The sequence below is a fragment of the Geospiza fortis genome, unplaced genomic scaffold (assembly GCF_000277835.1).
Source record: "Geospiza fortis unplaced genomic scaffold, GeoFor_1.0 scaffold231, whole genome shotgun sequence".
NCBI classification, from domain to species: domain Eukaryota; kingdom Metazoa; phylum Chordata; class Aves; order Passeriformes; family Thraupidae; genus Geospiza; species Geospiza fortis.
The window spans coordinates 1,890,463-1,914,664 of record NW_005054351.1 but is presented as its reverse complement, the minus strand read 5'-3'; the positions used below and the strand labels follow the sequence as shown (position 1 = coordinate 1,914,664).

Here is a 24,202-nt window from a genome sequence, read left to right as displayed (position 1 = left end):
TATGAATTAAATGATCCAATGTTTCCACCAGCATAAATCCAATTTTAGGTGGTAAGGTATAGCAAGCACTATTCTTAAACTGATGAAGACATAATAGTGCTGTTAATTACTAAGAATATGAATAAATACACATCTGTCTATTCTGAGAGGGATTTGAATGTAAGTTAATTTCTGTGAAGATTTCCAAATATCCTGTATTTTCAGATACTGAAAAAACAGTTCTGTTTTTTATGGCAGATGCTACTTTCAGATATTATCACAAAATGCAAATATCGTTATTGTTGCTATTGCTGTGTACATCAAAAGCTATGTGAAAATAGGTTAAAAATAAATTAATGACCACAGAATTGGAAAAGGAAACAGGCCTTGCTCAACTAATTTTCTAGATAGTACTTGAAAAGCCAATCTACCAAATCAGGGTGATGGTATTTCTCACATGTTTAAACAACTGTAGGAACAACTGTGAGAATCTGTTGTCAGTTTTACATTTCACAGATTACAAAATGTTTTGCAGCTGAATTCCTGCATTTTCTGCCTGCCAAAATAAATAATAAATTGTAAGGACCGCTTTCTGTACCTGTGTGCGAATTAATCTGCCCTAGTGTAAGAACCTTAAAAAGTTATGTGAGCTTGGCCATTGTCCCCCAGCTCCCAGATAGCTATTTTGGATAGATGAATTATCCCCTAGAGGGGTTTATTTCTTCCAGTTGACTATGGAGGGCACCAAGGGTGACTAGTTCACCTATAAATGTCTAAACTGGAGATGTCAGAAGCCAGACAGGATTGATTTCACCTATCAAGTAAAAATGATTTCTTACTTTGTGCTCGGACTTGAAGGATGGTAGTTTTCACACTGAAAAGTGACAGATTTCACAGCTGAATTGAAAGATTATTAAGGATTATTAAGCTTTGCAACGGTTACATTAAATAGTTGTGAATCATCAGTTGCTGCTGAACTTGTGATTTAATATGTAGATAAAATTAGTCATTCAAGTGAACTCAGGCATATTGCTCTATATAGCTGTCTTTTTGTTTGATTGTACTGCCATAAATCTCATCCTAAATCTCCTTGTGAATAAAAATAAAGACCATCCAGCTCTGTGCTGTGTAGCTCCAAAGTGAGGTTTGAGTTCACACTCCTCTAAGTACCACTTTTTGTACAGTGCTTTTATACATGCAGTAGAACTGAACACTTACACAAGGGCTAACAAAGTTTGAGTCACACAGCCTCTCTCAAGTCCATCCTGTATTTTCTAGGTGCTGTTTGATCACATGGGGTGCTTAAAGAAGTATGAAACTGTGCAGGACATCTTGAAGGAGTTCTTTGATCTGCGGTTACATTATTACAGCCTGCGCAAGGAGTGGCTTGTGGGAATGCTGGGTGCAGAGTCCACCAAGCTGAACAACCAAGCTCGTTTCATCCTGGAGAAGATACAAGGAAAAATTACCATTGGTGAGTAAAGAATTCTTAACAGTGGGGGCAGATCTGGAAAGTATTTTAAGTATAATTAAAAATGCTTATATGCAGGGTTTTCACAACACTGACTTTCCGTCTTCTTTTTTTCCTCCCCTCCTCTGTGTTTGTGTGTGTCTTGTAGAGAACAGATCAAAGAGAGATTTGATTCAGATGTTGGTCCAGAGAGGTTATGAATCTGATCCAGTAAAAGCCTGGAAAGAAGCACAGGAAAAGGTAATAACCTAGATATTGTTGATGTTGTTACTGTTATAAATGATATTGTTTGTTTTCTAGTAGTCTAACTTAATTTATAACACACACATAGCACTTTAAAAACACTATTCATTACTCCTTATTGGCTTCCATTAAAAAAAAAAAAACATTGAACTTACACAAAAATAAAGTCACATAATACTGGTATTATATATGGATAATGCTTAGAAGAAAGCTAGATAGTACAAGTCTAAAAATGAGATTGCAGAGGACTGAATTTTTTAATGTACCCAAATCAAAACCAGCAGCTTGATTTCCGACTGCCTGATACAGAAAGTGCTGCATTGGTTACCCCACACATACAACTAATTAGTAAATGTAATTATTTCAACATAACTTATTAATTGCTTTTCTGTAAAGAAACATGGATATTATAAAGCTAAGACTTTTAAAGTTACTGTAGTAAATTTGACCGTGACCTTGACCTATATTTGTTTCTGCTTTTTTTAAAAGCAACCAGTTTTTATTGTTCCAAAAGAGAGATGTGACGACTTTATTTCAAAATTACATTTCCATTACTATGGGCAGATGGAACTGCTTTAAAAAGCAGCTTTGAAGTTCTGTCACCCATCCTTTATCTTTGCCACTGTTTTAGCTATTTGTTTTCATTTCACATTTGTTTTGTATTTTTAATACTGTATTTTAACTCTATGGAATTATTTCTATTTTAAAACAAGACTGTTATTTAGAGGAATTTTTATCTACTCTCAAACCCCAGTTTGCAGATTTGGGGCTTTGATACCAGCTGTTATTCAAAGGACTGTGCTCATTTTCTAAAGGAACAGATATATCAATGAATACCCAAAGGGCAAATGTCTCAGCCCTGAGAGATGGGTGGGACAGCACCAGTATCTGCAGCCAGCAACATTCAAGGCTCTAGCACAGGTTCAATTTGTTTTCTTAAATCAAATGATTAAATAATCAGCTCTAGAAGGTCCCAGGAACACGGCCTTTTGGAAAGGTCCAGAATATGTTCAGGTTATTGAATCTGTGAGGGCACACCTTGCTACTGTGTGGTGGTGCTTTGGAGCAGTGTCACAGTTCATGCACACAGCTAAGATCACTAATACTTGTAATTGGGAATGTTTCACCTCAGGCAGCAGAAGAGGAGGACTCTCAGAATGCAAATGATGATGCTTCCTCTGCTTCTGGTCCAGCCTCTGGCCCTGACTTCAACTACATTTTGAACATGTCCCTGTGGTCACTCACAAAAGAGAAGGTGGAAGAGTTGATCAAGCAGAGAGATTCCAAGGTTGGTACACCTGGAAGGCTTGTTCTGAAACAGCACAGTAAATGCTGATGTGCCTGTTGGGAATGTTTAGTCTTCAGTGGCGTTTGCTTTAGTTGTGATTACATTCTCTATACTACTTTCATATTTTAGGAGAGAGAACTAAATGATCTTAAAAGGAAATCTCCTTCAGACCTCTGGAAAGAAGATCTAGCAGCCTTTGTTGAAGAGCTTGAAGTATGTTTTACTTTATATATATTTCTAAAACGTGAAATTTCATATTAATTTAATTAAAACCTCTAACTAATAAAAATTAATTAAAATTTAAGAAAAATAATTTTAAAATACCACATTTTGAATCAAAAGTAGATTCATTTCAGAATATAATGGTAACTGGGAAATCAGTATTGCATATCTGTGTTCTTCGTAGTGTTTCTCAGGGATTGTTTCTTGCATCTATTCAATTTGATGTTTTGTCCAAGTCAGTGATGTTAAAAGAAAAATAACCAGGAGAAAGTTAGTTTTTAGATGACACAAAAACTTGTGAGTAGTAACTGGTAATGGTAATAATTACAGTAGTTCTACATGATCTAATTTTTTGTGAGGCAGTATTACCAAATTCAGAACTGTACATTTAGGAATGAAGTGTGTAGACTATAAATACTATATGAGGGGTCCTTAGTTTGCCTTATCAGTTATTCTGGAAAAAAGGTTAAGTCCCTTTGGTGAATAACCTGCTGAGCCTCAGTTTTCCATGTTTGAAAAGGGTTGGTACAATCTTTTGAAGTGACACACTTCAAAACTAAATGTTTAAGTTAAATGCTGAAATAATGGAAACTTACAACAGTACCAGACACATACTTGCAAAATAAAAACTGGAGAGAAGAAAGATTTTTCAGTGTAACAGTGTCCAAAAGTTTGTATTTATTCTTGAATAAAAGTCTAGTTTTTAGCTCTACTGGGTAACGAATTTACCAAGATTGAGTGGACACAGTTCCAGAACTGAAAATTGTGTTCCAATTCAAGTGAGAATTAAGGGGAGCCTTATGCTCCATGCATAAAGGAACTGAATCTTAAATAATCATGTTCCACTTTGTCCTCATTAAAAAATAATGTGTTTCCCCCCTCCTGCCTCCTCTCGTTTGTTAGAAAGTAGAAGCACAGGAAAGAGAAGATGTTCTGGCTGGCATGGTTGGCAAACCAATAAAAGGCAAAGTTGGGAAACCCAAGATGAAGAAACTCCAGCTGGAAGAGACCATGCCATCACCATTTGGCAGAAGAATAGTTCCACAGATTACATCTGCCATGAAAGCTGATGCCAGCAGGAAATTGCTGAAAAAGAAAAAGGTAAACCAAAATGACTGCTGCAGTTAAATTATTTATTATTTAGCTGGTATTTTTAGTTTTATACTGGAGTATTTTATTCCAGTAGCATAAATCCAAATTGTCAGATTATCACTGGTGCTGTATTTGCACTGTTTTGCTCACCTAATGCTTAAGAAATTTGTGCTGGATTTCTTTTACATTTGCAAATCTCATGAGACTGCGTATTGTTCAGGTGTTGTTATTGAGATAACTTCTTTCCAAGACTGTTCAACAAATGTTGATATACTAGTCATTTATTATCATCTGCAAAACTATTCCAATTCAATCTTGAAATATAAAGGTGTAAGTTATTTTATTTTGTAATTTTAGGGTGAAACTGATTCTCTAGCAATAAAAATGGAATTTGATGAAGAGTTTGGTGGTGTGCCAGCTGAAGGTGGTGGGGATGACTCTTTGAATGCATCAGCTGCAGCAGCTAAAACCCCTAAACCCAAGAGAGAGAAGAAGGAGCCTGGTAAGATCCTTACACAGCCATATTTCACCTTTGTTATGTACTTACTGAGCATGAAATGCATTTTTAACACAGTGTGAGAAGGGAAATACAGCACAATATTCACTATTTCATCTGGTTTTCTTCCCTAAAATGAAATATTTGAAAGTATTCTGAAATTTCTTTGTGTAAGGTACTTTCCGGGGGGGTGATGGATCTTACATTTTCTACATTTGAATTGTGAGGGCAGGAGGGGTCTAAATCTTCAAACTTGTGTATAGAAAAATAGATTATTTTTACATAATGCATCTAATTACTTGCAAACTGAAATGTCTAGTTTGTGTGCTCTTTGATATTGAAGGACAGGGCAGTCGCCTGCAGTCCCTCAGTCTGTGTAATACTATAGATTGTAGAACTTGATTATATAAATGTATTTTTCTATTGACATATTCAGTCATTCTGACTTTCAGAAAGTTGTGGGTGCTGTAGCTTGGCAGGTGACCTACATTCACTTCCCCATTTCCTCTACTAGTGGGAATTTATTATTGCTGTTTGAGGAATACCTAGTAACAGGAAGGCAGCAACAAAAAAAGAAAGCTGGAGACAGAAGATTTAAATATGAGGGGGTTTATTTTTTCAGAAGAAAGGAAAAAAACGTGGTTGCACAAATTATTGTTCTGAGATAAGATCTGGGTTTAATTATTCAGGGGCTTATCCAAGCTGAGTAGATTCACTGAGTACAGTTATGACTGACTTGTCTCTTTGCAGCTCAAATCTCCCACAACCACTGTTGAGCCAGGGCCAATTAGCCCAGCTTGACCTGAGCTTGCCCTGCAATTGGCTGACCACATTTTTACCCCCTCTCCACAATAGGATATCCTCTACTTCCCATGTTTGTTGTATTTATCCAATAACTGTTTCTGATCATGTTCCCTGAATAATGGAAAACTGCACATTCTTTGCCTGGAAAACTCTAGCAATCTTTAAAGAAACACAAATTTGATGGCGAAACTTAAAATTAGAGATTTTATGTTTTTCAGTCATAAAACAAATTTCTTTGGCAGCAGCTGGTCAGGTTCTGTGTGAAATAATTTCATGTTAAATCTTCCTTCAGGGAGGAGAGGAAAATTTATAACTTTTGGGGAAAAGAAAATGTACAGTGTTTAAAGGAGAACTTTTTAAGATGAAAATTTATACTAAATTTGTAAACAATTAGAAAAGATGAAAATATTTTTTAACCTGACTGTAGTAAATGCTTTTACTTTTGGCAGGTGCCAGGGTAAGGAGGACACCATCATCTACAAAACCCAATGCAAAAAAAGTGAAGAAACGAAACCCATGGTCAGATGATGAATCCAAGTCTGAAAGTGATTTAGAAGAAAATGAGCCTGTGATTATTCCAAGAGACTCTCTGCTTAGGAGAGCTGCAGGTACCCAAGACTTTGTGAATTGTGTATTGTGACTGAAAGTTTCAACTACAAACCCACATTTTCCTTTGACAATAGGACTTCCTTTAGGACTTTATTGCCTACAGGTAACTTGCATTACATTTTCTTCACTGTGTGAAGAATACTCTTAAGCCAAGATCAGGATCTTTCTTATGATAGATTTTGTAATTTGGATCAGAAATCTTGTCCCCTATTCTAAACAGTAGAATAGAAATTATTCACTAAACTAGTGAATTATAGAAGAAACAGACAAGACAATACTCTTACAAACAAAAACATTACTCTGATACAAGTATACTGCCAAATAAGGCCTACAAGGCAAGTAAAAAATTGTCAGAAAAATTCTGAACACTCCATGAAAACGAAGACTGAAAGTTTGGAAAGTATGTAAGTATGTGATGGTTTAAAAAGCCCCCACAGAATTTCTGGAAAATTAGGAAGAATGTTCAAATGGTGGATTCAAGAAAGCTTCAATTTTAAGTGAAGGATTCTCATTCCTTAAAAGTACTGATGCACAATGTCTCCATAATGCCTTTAGCTGAAGGTGGCTGGGCAAGCCACAAGAGGTGTTGGATGTTTGCTAACATCTAAATTATTTTTTATTCTTTTCAACCCTTTATTCTTCCAGGCTGAAACAAATTTATTATTCACCACTCTTTCATCTTGTGTACTCTGAGGCAGGGATTGTTCACTGACTTCCACTTTGATTTGTATATGTGTCTGTATTATATAACATAAACAGCTCTCCTGAAATGTGAACATGTGTGATTTTCTCAGCTGAGAGGCCCAAGTACACTTTTGACTTCTCAGAAGAAGAAGATGATGCCGACGATGATGATGATGCCAACAATAACAACGATTTGGATGAGCTCAAAGTAAAAGCCTCTCCAGTTACAAATGACAGAGAAGATGAGTTTGTTCCCTCAGACAGCTTAGAAAAAGATGAGTATGACTTCTCCCCAGCCAAATCAAAGCCATCTCCAGAGTAAGTACTGTAACTCAGTAGGATTTTTTTATTAATAATTTTTTCAATGAAAAAGTTTCTGAACAAAACTGAGAAACATCAGCTGTTATTGCTCTACATGCACCGTGAAAAATAAAATGTGGAGGAATTCAAGTGTATGTTATCTCAGCCTTGCAACTGACCTCTGCAGGGGTGACTCATGATTTAAAAGACTAATATAATAACAGATAGAATAGTTATGATACACGGTCTGTAATATCATCTGTTAAACTATGTTTTTAAAGGTTCTTTGTTTTCTGTCTTGTGCCAGTCTGGTATAAAGAACTATTGAAAAAAAATGTAATTCTGTTAATTTCAAATGCCTGGATTTCTTGACTGGATGTCAATTTTAGGGGTTTGCTGCAAGCAGATACAAAAATGCTGGAAATGTTAAAAAAGGATTTAAATTTTGCATGGATATTTATGATGTCCACGTACTTTACTATGTGCTTGATGTAACTCATACAATTCCCTTTTTGTTTGCTTGTAAGTAGAAAAACATCTCAAGCCAAGAAAAATCAAGATTTTGGGAACATCTTCTCTTTTCCATCTTACTCTCAGAAGACAGATGATGGTGAGATTTTTTTCACAGTTCCGTTTAATTTTCATAGCAACTATTAATGGGATATTTTGGGGAGTGGTACACAGAAACTTCACAGAGTAGTTACAGGAGAAGGATGTCCACATCCTTCCTCTTTATAAAGGTGGAAAGTGAAAGAACTTCTGATCTTTAGAGGAACAAAGCTTGTATCATAGGTAAGGAAGTTACAGTACATCCATAGCTGTAGCATCACAAACACTTACTTGAGATGAATTTTTCTGTAGTTAATATTGATGTAATTAATATATGCCATGAATGGATCTTATTCTAAACTTACTCTGTGGTTGTAGATACAACAAAATTGGACAGTGATGATGAGGATTCTGCTCCTGTTTTCTCATCATCTTTTGCCCCAAAACAAACAGAGAAAATTCCAAGTAAAACAGTAGCTGCTAAAAAGGGTATGTATAGAATTGGCCTGGAAGCCAATCCTTTTATTTGAAAGTCATCATCTCCACCTTTTCATTGTCTCTTCAGTCTTCAAAGTGGGAACTGCTTCCATTTATTTTGAGCTCTGTGAAATTCAGCAATAGGGTATTTGAACTCATTGAAATTCAGCAACAGGGTATGAACTTTCTCCAGCTCCTTAATAATATGAATTAGTTTCTTTCCACTGGCTACTTTGTAGTGCCAGAACTTCTTACCTTCCATGACCGGAGGTGGTGTTCAGCCTTTATAGTTTAACTCATGGGAGGTTTTTAGCTTCAGGGGAGAAGTAAAGTGGAGCATGCCACCAGGAGGTGTTGAATATCCCTTGGGTCAGTTGGAGACAGCTGTCTGGACTGTCCCCTCACAACTCCTTGTGCACCCCCAGCCCCTTTCTGGTGTGATGGTGTGAGCAGCAGCAAAATATCCCTCCTTTGTAAACATCATCTCCAGCCCAAATACAAAACACAGTCCCCTACCACCTACAATGAAGAAAACAAACTCTGTCCCAGCCAAAACCAGCACAGCAGGCTATCACTTTTTCCTCTTGGAACAGAGAATGAGAGACTCTCCTCAGACTTCAGAGGTATAAATTCTTTCAGTTATTAGTCAGCTTTTAGAGCTGTCATCTTGCATTTTTTTCCTTATGATACTGGGGCCTTTGTTTTTTAAAACTTCTTTTGACCAACTTGCAGCTGAACTTAATATATTAATTCTTCTGTAAAAACAGGTACCTCAAGGAGAATGACAAGAAAGTAGCCAGTTACAATAGTTAACTTATTCTCTTAAAAATGAGAAAAAAATATATTGTTTTCTATTTTAGGCACCAGTGAACTGCAGCATCTTTCCACCCTTTCCCCCTTTGCCTCCCTATTTCTAATCTATTTCTTAATGCATTGTGTCCACTCCAATTTGTTAACAGTTCAAATCAGTGAATGCCTGATTACTTCTCAGACACTTCCCAGTTGTTGGTAGAGTTCTGTAGTACAGTAAATAAAGATTGCATACAGAAATAGCTGATCTCTAATAGAGTAGTCTTTTATATTGAATTTCTGTACTCCAGAAAATGGAAGAGTGAACTCTGTATGCAGTAGCCAGGCATGGATGCAATTTAACGTTCAATCTTTCTCCCTCTGTTTTCTGGATGTGAGTAAATTGTCATTAGCCTAACTTGAAACCTTCAAATAGAGCTGTGATCTGTTTCTGAGTTTCTCATTAACCTGTGCACACACAGAATAGGTATAAACCAGCTCTCTTGCAAGCAAGAGTTAAATTTTTGCCTTCTGAGTAGCCTTAGGGGCACTCTCCTTCTCAGTGCATGGCAACATGACCGGTTGCTTTCGCCAGTTTTCAGCTCTTCTTTTCTGCCCAGATCAGACATGACCACACTTTCATCATCACAGCTGGACAGTTCAGTGATAACCCAGCAGGTTTAGTTCATTGGTCATCTGGTTACCCTTTCGTAGTCTCTTTGATTCTAAGTCCATCGGCATGGACTTTGCAGCAGCCTCCTCAGAACCCATTTTCTGGTAATGTCATATTCCACCCACTCACCCTCACACTGAGAGTGCTTATTGTGTGTGGCTGAAATGATTGTTCCAGAGCTGTTTGATTTCTTGTGACTTCAGACTCCGATCAATTTGGGATGAAATCTCTTGACCTCTGCTGTTCACTACAGAGGATCAAGAGACAGCTGAACTTTTCCATGACTATTTGAGCTGTCTGTGGTTTTAGGGCTTTATAGTAAAGCCTAAGGGAAATTTGAAAAGCAGGCTAACTCTGGATAAGCAGCTGCTCAGCTTGAACAGCTTTGAACAGCCCAGCTGCTGAGATTCTAGCAGTGAGGTCTACTCTTTGCATCATCTGTGGGACTGATACCATACCTGGACTTCCTGCTAAAAACTTGGGCTTCTTGAGAGCCTGTGTACATTGATTGTGCTGCACACTCTGTTTCCTGTCATGTTACTGAGTAGAGAGCTTGGCTGAACTGATTTGCCATCAAGCTGCTGTCCAGAGATCCTTCACACTTGTGCAGCCATTAGGGGTGTAAGTTAAAGTAGCAGATGAGAATCTCCCTGTATTTAGTACAGAGGGAAGTCAGTGTTCTGGACACCATTCCTTTAGCCATCAGGTAACAGCTAAGGGGTTTGCTGTCCTTTGGACAGACTTCACAGGAGTTACCCACTGATACCAGGCTGTTTCCAGGGAAGAACAAATCCAGTGTCTGTGGCAGTGTGTTGTACCTCTGTTTCTGCAGTTCAAGGCATCATAACTAAAATGCTTGTGGAGACACTCTTGTTCTCCAAACACATCCCCCTTGTGATCCCATAAATTAAATTTGAGTTCTCCCAAACATCCACGTTCCTGGTATCTGGAGTATTTGTACTTGTGTCTGTTTGAGGCACCTGTGGCTGATAGAGGGTAGGTCAGGTGTGTATCTGAGGTTTCTGCAAAAGTCATTCATTGTGACCTGATGATCTTAAGAGTCTTCTCTGACCTAGATGGTTCCATGATTCTATCCCTTGACACCCACTGTGGGAACATTCCAAGCACCATCTTTTAAAGACAGCCAGATTAGTTGTATGGCACTGACTGAAATTCTCCAGAAAATGTAGAATGTTCCCTTCCTCTCCTTTCAGCATTTTCCAAAGTTCCTTTTCACTGAGATTGACAGAAAGCAATGTCACAGAGATGAGGCACTGCCTCCCAAACCCCTGCAGTAATCCTGGGGAAAGCAGTCCACAGTCATACCACCCTGAAGGAAAAAATGTCACAAGCAGCTGGATACTGTGATGTATCCAGACATGGTGAGAGTATCCAAGCTGGAGGACTTCTGTTGCTGCTTTACCCACTAGTAACCTGGTTTGTACTCAAAAAGATGAAACAGTATTCAGCCAAGAACCTGGAATAGTACTGGGTGCGCCAATCCTTCTCAGAGCAGGATGCAGGAAACCTCCTGTTTATTTCACACAGTTCCACCATAAAAACTGAAGTATGTTTTCCCCCAGTGCAGAAATCACTCATCTTGTTTTAATGTCTGCCATTCATGCCATAATTGGAGTATCTAGTATATTTTAATATGTTCAACCAATTTGTGAATTTATTTATTATCTTTTAACTTCCAACAGCAAAACTAGATGCTCCCCCTAAGCCTAAAAGAGCTCCCAAGGCCAAGAAGGTGGAAACTGTGAACTCTGATTCAGATTCAGAATTTGGCATTCCAAAGAAGATGGCAGCACCCAAAGGTAGGAGTTACCCCTGGGCTCTCTGGAACACAGGGCTCACAATTATTGTAAGAACCACAATAATTGTGGTGAGTTATGAGTACACTGATCACTGGTAAATTACTCAGCCTTTCCTATGGCAAATACAGTGTATTGACTAACCGTGGGCAAACCATGTGTGGATGTTTTATCTGACCTTCACTGTTGGGAGTACATTTAATAGCTGCACCCCACACACAATCTTCAATTCTACTGAATACTGCTCATTTTCTTTGAGCTCAACTCCTTCCAAGCCAGTAAAAGTCTGGTAGTAATTGTAGTAAGTAGCACTTTCTGGGTCTTTAAGCCCATTTTTTGGTATCCCAGTTCTCTGAGTCCTCACAACACAGCACAGCAAGCAGTGTAATTGGAGGAGTCTGTAAAGGATGTGCCAGTGTTGATGGTTGAGGTTAAAAGTAAATTTACTAAATATTAATGGGGAATTAATGCTGTGTAATCAGTGCAGAAGGTGACCAAGGACTTGTAGTTCTACTTCAGTGTAGAAGTTACCTGATCTCATGGATTTTGTCCCTGCCTTGAACTGACTGCTTGAGCTGTCAGGGTGAATGTGACTGTGGAACAAGTGGAAAAGATTTAAAACTGAGAAAATAAAAAAATACCTGTACTATGCTGGTGTTGTGAAGAAGCTTGAGTAGTAAACTGGGTTCAAGCTTAACATGTGGACATACTAAAGTAACTTCACTAGGAGGTTTTTCAGTTTGATGAAGTCTGGTATTTATTTTTTTTAAAAAGCAACAAAGTTAACTCATAATCTCTGACCTAGGAAAAGGAAGAGGGGCAAAGAAAAGGAAAGCATCTGGTTCAGAAAATGAAGGTGAATACAACCCTGGAAAGAAAACACCCAAGTCCACACCAAGCAAGGTCAGTTCCATCTCTGCTCTCTTCTCTTTGTAAAAAGAACCTCACAAATTCCTTTATATAAAAGTTAAGTTCTTATAAGTTGCTAATATGGTGTTGGGGGCTGAGGTGTCATTAGCAATTGGATGCTTGAAAGGTTTTTTTCAATTCTGAGTATTAAAATGGAAAATGGACAAAGCATCATAACTGATTTGTCTTTTCTTTTCTAAAGAAATCCAAGAAGGCCACTTTTGACCAGGATTCTGATGTGGAAATCTTCCAGTCAGGCTTTGCATCCGAAACTGCCCCAAAGCCACGGACAGGCCGGGCTAGAAAAGAAGTGAAATATTTTGCAGAGTCTGATGAAGATGATGATTTTGATATGTTTAATTAAGTGCCCAAAGAGCACAAAAATGTTTTCCAACAAGTATCTTGTGTTGTCCTTTTGTCCCCTCTGTTGCAAACTTTTGTACATTTGACTTATTTTATGTGATAATGTAATTGATGGTTTTTATTATTGTGTGTAGGCATTTTAACATTTTGTTCTTACACCTACAGTTTTATGCTCTTTTTTACTCATTGAAATGTCATGTATTTGTCTGACTGGCTTGTAGAGATGTTCTAGACAGCTGTGCTAAAGCACATTTTAATTGTCATGGTTGCAAACAGCAAACCTGCTTTTTGAAATGAAGTTTAAACATTAAAAAATGGAAAACTACCGTGTATGTGTGTGTGTGTAAAATTTGGGCTAGAGGGACTACTTCTACACAATTTTAAAATAAATATATTTTATTCTTTGCCAGGAGACTCCATGGAAAAAGGTAAACAGTATATGAACATAGAAAGCATTGTTAAACAATCTCAATGTACAAACAGAGCCAGTGAAAGTACATCACAGACTTGCTAGAATATATAAAAAAAAAATCCACTAGTGCTTTAAATGAAACCTAAGAAACTGACACTTTAAATCTGTTAACCATTCTACCACAGTTTTCACTCTGCTTCATGGTGATTTAACAAGGCCAAGAAGGCAGATTCTCTCCTTGTCTTTCTGGGAGTCCTAGCTGTACTTCCTTAGCACCTGGAAGGCTGGAAAGCCCAGCTGATTCCTGGCAGTTGATTCTTAAGGAAATACCCTGGACTCAGCGATTCAAAAGCTGTGAGTCTGCTGGTTATCATCCCATGAAGTTTCCCTAATGGCTTGTGAACAAGTAAACAAAAACATGGTAACACTGAAAAGTGTTTCTGCCTTGGAGGCTATAGCATTGCTGTCGAAATGGAGCAGGTAATTGTGGAGCTAGGTCACCAGCCAGCTAAGAAACCACTTCTTTAAACTTTAAAGTGACATTAACAGTGGAACAAATGACATCTGAATAACTGATCTGGCAGTTAATGCTGATACTGATACCTCTTCTGCTGGGGCAGTGATGTTTTGTATACTTTTTACAAGGAAGGAGATGCAAACTGAGGGCAGCAAGGACAAGTTTTCATATTTCAACTAAATCAGACGGTCCTTTCAACTTCCTTCTCTGGATGTGTACAGTGGTCCATGTCCTGTGGTTGGTGTCTTGATCATTTTAGGTATGAGAGACAAAAGGAAAGCACCAAACATCCAGTATGGAGAGTACAGCCATACATTTGTATGTACAAAGTCATCAGAAATGCAACCAGAATTTGAAGACTGAGATCTGTCTTGTCACCATGCAATATTGAGTGTTCAGAGAAGAAAACAGAAGCTTAACTATTTTTTTTGCATGAAATGGCTGATTTAGAGTTTCAAAAGTTTGCATTTTCTAGTTTTAAGAGTTTAAACAGCAAGGAGTATATATCGATACATATGAAAATTTCTTGGTCCTTGTTGAGTTTATCTATATATATATACATATATAGATATATATTAAGTCCAGAAACTAAGCAGCAGTAAAAATGTTTTCTTGCTTTTCATCCCTGTACATAAGGTATTAGGAATGTCTGAAGTAGCTGGAAAATGTCTTATTCCACCATAGGGGATTGACTGACACTGCTGTTATCCACTGAACTAGGTGAGATACTGGGACTGTGTTCTGCAGTATTTCCATTTGAGGTTGGTGTCAGTGGTTCATGTCCTTCAGAGTTCTCCAACATTTCCTGAATAAGAGGTGGCATGGATCCAGGAATTTCCATTTTCAATGTAATGACACGTTCTGCACCTTTAAAAAGAAAACACAAAATCCTTCCCATGAGCACGATTCATACAATTTCCTTTCTGTTAACATTACAGGAGTAATTTCAGGGTGTATTTTGTTAATAGATTTGGTGTCTCCTTCTATACTTCTTGCACACAAAGGTGTGTGAGTGATCTGCTTCATGCAGTTCAAGAGGGAGCTAGGTGAGTACTCCTTAACAAATTAATTCAAATCTATCACATAGCAACTGATATGTCAATACAGGTAAATTGGATGAGGTGCCTATTTTTAAAGAAGGACCTAAAATGGCATTAAATTATACTGACAAATTAAATTAGGCTGTGATCATGTTGATGTCTTTTTAAACTGGAATAACATTTAGTCTTTATACTGTACTGGTTCTGCAAAGAATGACAAAAATTCTGTCTATGTTAAATAGGTGAGGTGAATCCTGCAAGAAAACTGCAGTGATCTAAGTCAAAAATGTTTCCTTCCCACAGAGAAAACTGTGAAATAAGATGCAGAAATTAACAAACAATTACTTTATAAAAGAACACATTCAGGCAAAAAGGTATTTTTGGGGGGGGGGAAGCTGCCTTCTGTGTTCTTCAGGCATCCTGTCTTGTGCTAATGAACCCCCAGAGTGTGCAGGAGCCTTGAGTAGTGCTCAGCTCTGCCTTGGCTCAGGCTCTTGGAGCTGGGGCTCTGCAGGTGAGGGCGTGCAGGATTAAACAAAATTACTGCACCAGTCCTGACACCTCAGACTGGGAGCCACAACAACTTGTTTAGGGAGGAGAAAAAGCCCAGCACAAAGTCTCAGTGTGTGGTCAGCAGGCAGGGACACAGCAGCCAAGGCCCTGCTGGACCCTGGGCAGGCAGCACTGAGGGAATTCTGCATCAAGCAATTTATAGCCATAAACCTCAGCATTCCTGTTGCTCAGGATTCCTGATCATCTTAAAATTGGAGTCCAATGGAAAAGGAACCTGTGTTTTATAAACAACAAGAAGAACCAAAAAAAAATACAGAGAAAATATTTTGTTGAAAAACCATTCCAAAAGAGAGATGCTTTGGAAATAAATACTCTGCTTCTCCATGCTGCTGCAGTGGACATGCTGGAGAGAGCGCTTCACACTACAGGCTGGAAGGGAGCATTTAAGTGTTTATGCCTTACATGAGGAGCATCAAAAAAATAATCTACAAAGGCAATGACTGACTTTCCAAGTGGATACGGACTTAAGAGTCTCTTAAATAACTGTAATGGGAAAGATATTAATGCAGAATGATGCTGAGAGGTTCTGCAAAAACCAGCTATTGTCAGAGCTGTGCTGATGAACTCAATTTGGCCATGTTAAACACCTGCTTTCCACTGTTACGTCAGGTGCAGTGAAGTGTTTGTGTGGTCATTCAGTGCAGAGCCAGAGAAATTTTTCAGGTTTATCAAACTTCAACTTAATCAGGGGATAAAAGAACTCAGAAGATGAGAACTCAGAATTGTCTTGCTTCAGTCCCACAAACACTTCACCCTTTGGTTGCAATACCTCTAATGCCAAAGCAGACACTCTCAGTGTTTCAGATTAATGCTTTCTTTGGTGTCTGCTTTCAGGGATCAGGTACCACCCCAAGTCATTATCGTCTAACGTACATCTTTTAAAACGAAACTCAAGACATCCCCAGCCCTCCAGGACATCACCATCCCTTGGTATGATTTAGTTCTACTATGAAACATTAATGATATAATTAGAGTTAAATACTTATGTCAGAATGAAAAGAAGCCTTTCTTGTGAATGGAATATAAGGAGTTGTGTTCTTGAGGAGCGGGAAGGCTCTGGTAAAGAAGGAGGGAAGTGGAAAAGTATGAACAATGGAATAAAAGGGCTCCCCTAAATGCTTTTATAGCTCAATAGTACTCTAAGTTTATTTTGTAGATTCATTTGGATGTTTTACTTGAGGGTAAACTGCAAGCTTTAGATAACCTGGTAAAGTGGTTCCTTTTTAGGATACTTGTGCTTCTATCTCTGGTGTTTCCCTTCCAAGTTACTTATTTTGGTTCTAATCAATCCAATTAAATTGCTCACTTCTTTTTATAAAGATAGCTACAACTTAATCTTTTAACTTGGATTTATATTGTTTGAAGTAGAGCAGTTAAGGTTTAAATTTAGAACAAACATGTTCAGTTGAGTGAATTAACTGCTGGGGGTTTTTCCCCCTGAGTCTTTCCTCAAACCATGTCAAATGAAATCAGTAATCTTCCCAAAAGCACAGATCCAACCTATACAGGTACCTGTACATACAAGCTCGTGTGCCTGCTCATCTATCAGGGGTAGCAAATCTGTTGCTGAGTAAGCAGAGTAAGAAGGTGAAACTGCATCAGGTACCATAAGAATAAGAATTGTTGCACTTTAGACTCTCTTTTTTTCAGACTGGTACATCAGGGAACCTGTTCTGATCAAATGAAAGCATTCAGCTACACCTGTGCTTCAGAGAATGTGTGACAGTGCTTAGACTATGAATTGAACAGGATCAATCCAGCACTTACAAGACTGCATAAAATGATAAAACTGATCTGTGTTTAGGTATGGTTAGTTTGGATTAGAGGGGCTGAATCTCCAAAATGCTGGATCGAATCAGTCCTAAATCTCAAATACATCAGACCACAGTTCAGAGGAATTTTGGTTGCACAAGGGTTTTCTGCAGTCTGTAACCAGACTTTTTTAAAAGCCATTGGTGATACAAAGCACATGTTGATCTGAACCCCCTTGTAAACATTAACAAAGGTTTTATCTTGTCCTAAAACGACTAACAAAGACTTCATGCTAATGATTTGCTACTACTTGCACCTACAACATCTTTTTCACTGTCAGTTGCATGGAGAATGGAGCATCATGCATGTTTAAAGCAAAACCAATCTCAAGGCAGGAATTATGTAAAGAAGCTGGGAAGAATCAGGTCACAAGGACCTTTCTTATATGTGTTTAGAAAATAACAACCCAGGGGTCTAGGCCAGTTCCTGTGAAAGATAACACTGCCATTCCTTGGGAGAAACTGTACCTTTTGCACTGATGCTACGAAGATCCGTGATTTTCATTAAGATCTTTGGGAACATATGAGGCTTGTTGGGTCGTCTCTTTCGGATATAAATTTTCAGTGCTTCAAGCAAGGGTTCCTGAAGCTTATCCACTTTCATTGGTTCTTCAAGGTCCTGGCGATCTGTAGAAAAGTATCATATCACTCATGTGATTTTAAATATTTATTTTTTTAAATAAACTCCAAATCACAGAATCTCCTCCACGTTCTCAATTAGAACTCCATGAATGTTGTTCTCCACTAAACAATGCATACTCTGTAGTGAGCATTCCATAGGAAGAGGATAAACCACAACTTTCTGAAACGTGGATTCATTTTCTTCCATGGTGACTGGAAAGGCTTGTCATGTGGGGGGTCAAGAATTACCAGTTTGCTCTTGTACCTCCCTCTTCAAGGGGAAAACACCTTGCTGCAAACAATATTTTAGAATTGATTTTATATATATCAGTGATAGGTAACCCAGGTACTCATAGAGGTTACAGCTATTTTTTGTTACTACTACTACAGAAAAGTGAGTTACCATCAGGAATCAGCAGATGGCAGTGCTGGCTTGAATGACAAGAGATGTGCCACCCTCTGCACCGGGACACACGAGTCACATATCACTGACATCTAGGAGCCCATCAATGCTTTTAATGGGTTAGGGTTAGAGACACATAAAATCGGAATGATTTTGTACTAAAGGGCCACTGCCAACAAAGATTGACTCTTGTGTTTCAAACACTCACTTGTAGCACCCAGTTTGTGTTTCAACAACATGGCCCAGCTAAACAAGATGTGCTTCTGCTGCTAATCCAGATTTTGTCAAGGAGGAGAGAGACCAAGTAATTAAACCAACAGAAATTTACAGAGAATTCACTTGGAAATTATCTGAGAATTCACTGTTTGTATTTTAAGCCTACGATTTTGACAATCACCCTTTCATCCAGATTTTGTCAAGGAGGAGAGAGATCAAGTAATTAAACCACAGAAATTTACAGAGTATTTTGGAAATTATCTGAGAATTCACTTTTTGTATTTTAAGCCTATGATTTTGACAATCACACTTTTGAGTTCCCTTCAGCCCCAGTTTGGAAGTATAACACATTTTTTTGCTAAAGAAGGTTATCACCAATGGCTTCCACGTGACTGAAACCAATGCAGATGCACACAATTATATTTATGAGTAAAAGCTGTGTAATTGGGCATCTTGCTGTAAGAAAGCTCACTCATGCAGGTACCCATACACTGCTTAGCAAAAACACAGCAGGACCCCATCTCCAGAGGTCCCTCCCAACTCCAACCATTCTTTGAGGTATCTCAACGCCCTTTGTCAGGCAAACAATAGGACTGGTTGCTTGACAGAGTGATTTCAGTACTTTTTTTTTCAAATTACCAATAATAAAATCAGTAACTATCACCAGTGGAAAACAAACCTTTAGCATTAAGTGGCTTATAGAATATGTATAATATTGTTACAAATATATACATAATATGTTTAAGTAAAGGAAAGAAAAACAAGTAGAACATAAATGAAGACATGATCATGTGTGTCCTTTCGAAATGCATTAGAGTTCATGCAGTACAATACCTCCACAGATGAGGCAGATGGCACTAAGGAGACCTGTTTCTGTATCATCCATTTCCAAAGGCAGGAGCTGGTTGGCAAATGTGAACACGAGATCAGTCAGCGGGCCAAATCCGGCGTTGTGCATCTGAGTTCTGTTTAGGGTAAGGCCATCTGAAAAGGTCATGGTGTCTTGTTCTGGTGTGTATCTTGTGCAAATTCTAAGGATCTGTGGAAAAAACCAGAAAAATGGAATCTGAAGAATTTAATCCATGAGAGGTTTGTTGCATTTTCTCAGTGTGGTGAATGACACACTCCAAGTGGAGCTTTCAGTACTTGGCCACGTCAGAACAATCTGAAAACAAACTCCAGTTTGTGCAGTTCCAGCTGCACAAAAACTCTCAGGTACAACACAAATATACTCTACTGACCATGTGTATTCCTTGTAACACAAACCTAAGGATAGAAATTTCCCCCTTGTTATGAAATAATCAAAACTTCAGAGCAACTCTCAGCACTCAGGTCACCAACACTACAGTGATATCCTCAAAAGCAGTTCTTTCATTAGTCTGCCACCTGCACCTAACTATAAAGTGTGACTGATCTGATGAACTGATGATCTGATCCTGAGAGCATCTCACCTCTTCGAACAAAGGCATATCTCACTGATTTTAGGGATTGCTTTTGCACAGCAGCACTTCCCTGGGTTTTATCTTTGACAAGGACAATGTTGTGGGAATGGAAGCTTGTGGGAGTGAGCGTGGACAGCTGTAAGCTGCTGAAGAGGCAGAATTTTGGGCTGCCTTCCCCTATTCTGCAAGAGCAGACAGGCAAACACTGCTATGGGGACAAAGCCCTCCATCTCCCCAGCAGCTGCAGGTAGGGTTTCCTGCGAGCACTGCTCGCCTTGTCAGCCTGGAGTTCGCCCCCAGCGGAATATCAAACTCTGCACCTCCAAACAGCAGCACACACGATTCCTGGCAGCCTGGCCAGTGGTCTGAGGAGTTGGCCCAGCTTTTCTTCTTTTGCAGTGGTTGTTACTTCTGTGTCCTGTAACACCAAACCTCCCCACCAGCCTGTTGGCTGCCAGCCTTCCTGCAGGCTCTGGCGCTTCCCCCTGCGGAGCCCCAGCAGTGGCAGACCCTGCCTGCCTGGCGCAAAGCCGCTGACAGCGCTGCTCGTTCCTGAGCACGCCCAGGCACTGTTGGCTTTGGCAAGTTCCCTTGTGTGCCGACAGCCACCCAGTGCTGACCTCGGATGAAAGAGCCTTCGAGGGGAGGACGGGATTCACACCTCTAACCGGGCACGGAGGAATGCAAAACACATGAATAAAACACCGAGGATGCTCTACATTTTGTTAGCAAATGCCTCCGGGTAAGGGCAGCGTCCAGAGCGCTGTCACAGCAGCAGAGGTGGCAGCAGGGCCAGCGAGGGAGCGTGTGCGCGAACGCTTCCGCCTCCCAGAGCACACCCAGGATGTGTGCCACCATTTGTGCCACCCTCTGTGGTGGCACAGGATCATTTGTACAGCTGCAATTAATGAACACGGCCGTAAGCACCTAATAAAGAGGCGTCCATCACGTTGACATATTTCTGTTATATATATCAGTGCTTAATGTTTAAAATAATCAAAGGTGGGAGAAGGCTTGTGCTGAAACTAAACTGAACTGAAAGCCTGCCGAAGTCAGGCTGATTAGCTGAGCTAGGACTACAGCTGTGTTTTTTCAGGGCTTGACTGTATTTATTTCCCATCCTACTTGGTTTTAAAGATACAACAAAAAAGATTTACATGAATATAAGAGAGCACTGGGAGAATTTAATTACTCCTATAGCTTCTGAGGCTCTGAGTCAGAGGCCCCAGCACATGGCAGCTGACCAGTCTGGGCTTGGGTCTCCCACTTTCATCTTTGCCTGGCAACACTGCTCCAAATAAACAGAGAGGAGAATGTGGAGAATATGATCTGTAAGACACCTAAAGAGAAGCTTTTATTTCTCTTCCTCAGTTCCTTGGTAAGATAGTTAATAGGGTGTATTTCTGCAGGGAGATCTTCAAGTATTTTCTGTCTCAGCAATAATCTTATCTCACATTCTGGGTATACCTTGAAGCAGTGAAACTTTGTATGGTTGGACAGGAATGTTTGACATTGTTGCCTTACCCCCAAATTACAGTATGTTTTTGAAATTACTTAAATCAATGACCAAATAAATACAAGCACATAGCACATTAATTCCTCAGTGACAACAAATTTGCCATAATATATGCCATCTTAAAAGGCTGCTGGTTGCTAGGTTTTATGTAGTAGCCAATGTATTGTTTAGGATCATTAGAAAAAATTAACATTATGAAGCACAGCACCCTGTAAGTAAGAGGCAGCATCTTTACCATATCCAGAACTGCCAGTAACCACTGGCCATGTTCTCCCCTGAAGTTCACATTGAGTTGCTCTTTTAAATCATTAAAAGATTGTATACAGAAAGCAGAAGAAACACGGAGAATACCTGGTGTTCCAGCAAACAAAGATTCCAAAGCTGCATATTTACTGTGGCACCCAAGAGTGGCTCGGTTCACTTCTCTAATGGCATGCAGGAGGAACTGGAGTGCAGCTCTTCCCACCTGAGACCTGCACAGACAGTAGCTGCCTTCCAGTAAGGGTGCATGGCTGAAGAAGATCAGGTATCCAGCTTTGGGAGGAACAAGGCTCTGTACTTCTTACCTGGTACTGCTTTTCCCTTAGCTCAGCCAGGCAGGAAGGCAGCCCCTTTGACTCCAGTGCTATTTCAATTGGTAAGCTTTAGCAAGGAGAGTTCCTCCCTCCATAGCCTCAGGACTCCCTTCCCAACAAATTAGCAGAGCAGGATTGGGAGCTTGATTGGGCAGTACTGTGGAGTATTCCCCAGGCTGCCTGCAGCTTCTCCAGCAGCTGCCCAAGCAGGGCTGGCAAATATGGATCCCCCAGATCCTCCCCTCAGAGGGCAGGTCTGTCACCAGCTGCCACAGAGATCCCTGCCCAGAGGGACTGGGCTGCCCTGGAGCGATCTTCCCAACAGCCCAGAGGCTGAACACACACCTGCCACCACACACCAGGCTCTGGCTCCCTGTCCTTGTTTCCCAGTGCCACAAGCCCCACTGTGTTTGGGGGTGCAGGACAGGAGCGCTCAGCAAAGAGACCCCCAGGGCTAAAACAGGGGAAGAACTTCCAGGCTGAATCCTCATTGGGAACAAATTTAGGTGAGGTTACTCAGTCTCAAGCCAGCCCCTGTGGGCATGCACAGAAAGAGACCTGCAGGGGCCCTACAAAATTTATAATTAAAACATAAAGTCGGGTAGGATTGAGCTACTTCAGGCTTAGGCAGCAAGTAGGACAGGTTTTTGTTGAGGGCAGCCTTCAGGCCTTTGGATCCCAAGTGCTGCCCCAGCCATCAACTGGGGGAGCCTGCAGCAGCTCTGCTGGGCACTAGCACAGCTGAAGATCAAGTGTGTGTTTTCAGCAGTGCACTTAACTTGACTGCAGCAATCAGCTCTCAGGTTTCCTCTGCATTCCTTTGACATTATCCCACAACACGCTGTTATTAAACTCCAAGACAGATCATTTGAAATGGCGTTTTACTTTTTTTTTCTTTTTTCTTTTTTTTTTTTAATTTCTGTCCTTCATCAGGATCTGTGAAACGCCATGGATATTGCTGATTGTTGCTAAACTGTTCTTGGGCAAATTTCCAGTGTCAAAGTAAAGCTGATTTCAAGCTCATATTCACTGAAGAACATATGGGAAACATCAGCACTTCAAAATAAGAAATCACGATATCTTTCTCCATTTTAAACTGAACTCCCAATGTCCTCAATGTTGTTTAGATTTTGCAACCAAGCCAAGTATTTTAGTTGTCACTCTGCTCTTAAATGCCACTTGCAGCCATAAATACGGTTTTCTCTCATTATTAAAGGGCCTTTTGTTTTAAGGAATATTTATATATTAAAGCATTAGGGATTCTTATGAGCTGGTTATAAAGTGCAAAACAAAAACCCTACCAGAGGCACAAAACCAAAGTCAGCCAGAAAGTTGCATTTATGACATTGCTGCTACCACAGAACTGTTACTCATTTTAAACAGATTAGGCAGGGAAAGCTGGGCCTATTTTGTAAGAAATCCTGTTGTTAGACACTAGCTGCCTCAAGCTGGCTGGGGCAGTTCCTTGAGAGGAGAAATCCGGGCAGGTGACTCTGAAGCAATGATGCCTCGTGGCACTGCCAAACCCCGTCAGCACAGCTTGTTCTGCACACACCAATTCCTGCCTGGCATTAACGCACAGGGCTTGCAACAGAAAACAAAAATTACATCATTAAGGATTAGCATTCAAGGACTTCTCTGGTTTTTATCCATTGGATTTAAGATAGACTGGACTCTGGATTCTTTCCGTATTTGTCTTGCCAGATCTCAGCAAGGCTGGGGATGCTTGGCTGCTGCTGGGCCAGCGTACCAGCAGACAGAAGCACTCACTTTTACAAGGGTTATTGACTGAATTTTAGTAATATTTATCCCTAAAACTTTTGGCACCAGACAAGATATAAATTCCATGACCCTCATTTGGCACCTCAAGCTGCCTTAGGAAGCTTGATGTTTTCTCCCTTCCAGAGTTAGTGTTTGTTTGTACATAAAACAATTCTTTGGCCCAGACCCATTGGAGTTTACTGAGCTCCTGGCACCACTTCCCTTGTCAGCCTGTTTAAGAGGGGCTTAAGTATCCACAGCCACAGGAACCAATTGAGCAGAGACCTTGGCAGGGTCTAATAATGCTTAAGACTCTCCATAGCTGGTGCTGAAGGGCAGGCGGGCAGTGAAGGGGTCCAGCTGGCAGGGAAGCCTGGCCACCCAACCTGGGAGCCCCATGCTGCTCCTCCCACGTGCTGTGGCTCTGGGAACATGTCCAGGGCATGGCAGAGCAGCAGGATCACGAGGGCACACTGCTGAGGCTCATGGCCCTGCTCAGCAGAGCTCACACAGCAGCCACTGGGTGCTCAGTGCAGCAGGAGGGGCAGCA

General features: G+C 40.0%; 2 protein-coding genes across 8 annotated transcripts in view; one reads left to right on the top strand and one right to left on the bottom strand.

The window, feature by feature from the left end:
• Nucleotides 1-13,091, top strand: part of TOP2B (DNA topoisomerase II beta) — a 61,418-nt gene extending 48,327 nt beyond the window's left edge. Inside the window, exons 24-36 of one of the 4 annotated variants that reach the window (XM_031058883.1) lie at nucleotides 1,258-1,453; nucleotides 1,599-1,690; nucleotides 2,826-2,981; nucleotides 3,111-3,194; nucleotides 4,107-4,304; nucleotides 4,653-4,797; nucleotides 6,045-6,203; nucleotides 6,999-7,206; nucleotides 7,719-7,798; nucleotides 8,116-8,226; nucleotides 11,380-11,496; nucleotides 12,299-12,396; nucleotides 12,605-13,091. In XM_031058883.1, coding sequence (XP_030914743.1) covers nucleotides 1,258-1,453; nucleotides 1,599-1,690; nucleotides 2,826-2,981; nucleotides 3,111-3,194; nucleotides 4,107-4,304; nucleotides 4,653-4,797; nucleotides 6,045-6,203; nucleotides 6,999-7,206; nucleotides 7,719-7,798; nucleotides 8,116-8,226; nucleotides 11,380-11,496; nucleotides 12,299-12,396; nucleotides 12,605-12,766 — 1,806 coding nt within the window. In that variant the 3' untranslated portion in view covers nucleotides 12,767-13,091. Of the gene's footprint in view, nucleotides 1-1,257; nucleotides 1,454-1,598; nucleotides 1,691-2,825; nucleotides 2,982-3,110; nucleotides 3,195-4,106; nucleotides 4,305-4,652; nucleotides 4,798-6,044; nucleotides 6,204-6,998; nucleotides 7,207-7,715; nucleotides 7,799-8,115; nucleotides 8,227-11,379; nucleotides 11,497-12,298; nucleotides 12,397-12,604 lie in introns of all 4 variants that reach the window. The other 3 variants (XM_005423382.2, XM_031058885.1, XM_031058884.1) reach the window with 3 other exon arrangements.
• Nucleotides 13,092-13,143: 52 nt separating this feature from the next.
• Nucleotides 13,144-24,202, bottom strand: part of RARB (retinoic acid receptor beta) — a 280,456-nt gene continuing 269,397 nt past the window's right edge. For all 4 annotated transcript variants that reach the window (XM_005423378.2, XM_031058887.1, XM_031058886.1 and 1 more), the window contains 3 exons: nucleotides 19,193-19,397; nucleotides 17,587-17,745; nucleotides 13,144-14,561 (listed from right to left, as the gene is read on the bottom strand). In XM_005423378.2, the coding sequence (XP_005423435.1) occupies nucleotides 14,365-14,561; nucleotides 17,587-17,745; nucleotides 19,193-19,397 (561 nt within the window). In that variant the 3' untranslated portion in view covers nucleotides 13,144-14,364. The remainder of the gene's footprint in view (nucleotides 14,562-17,586; nucleotides 17,746-19,192; nucleotides 19,398-24,202) is intronic.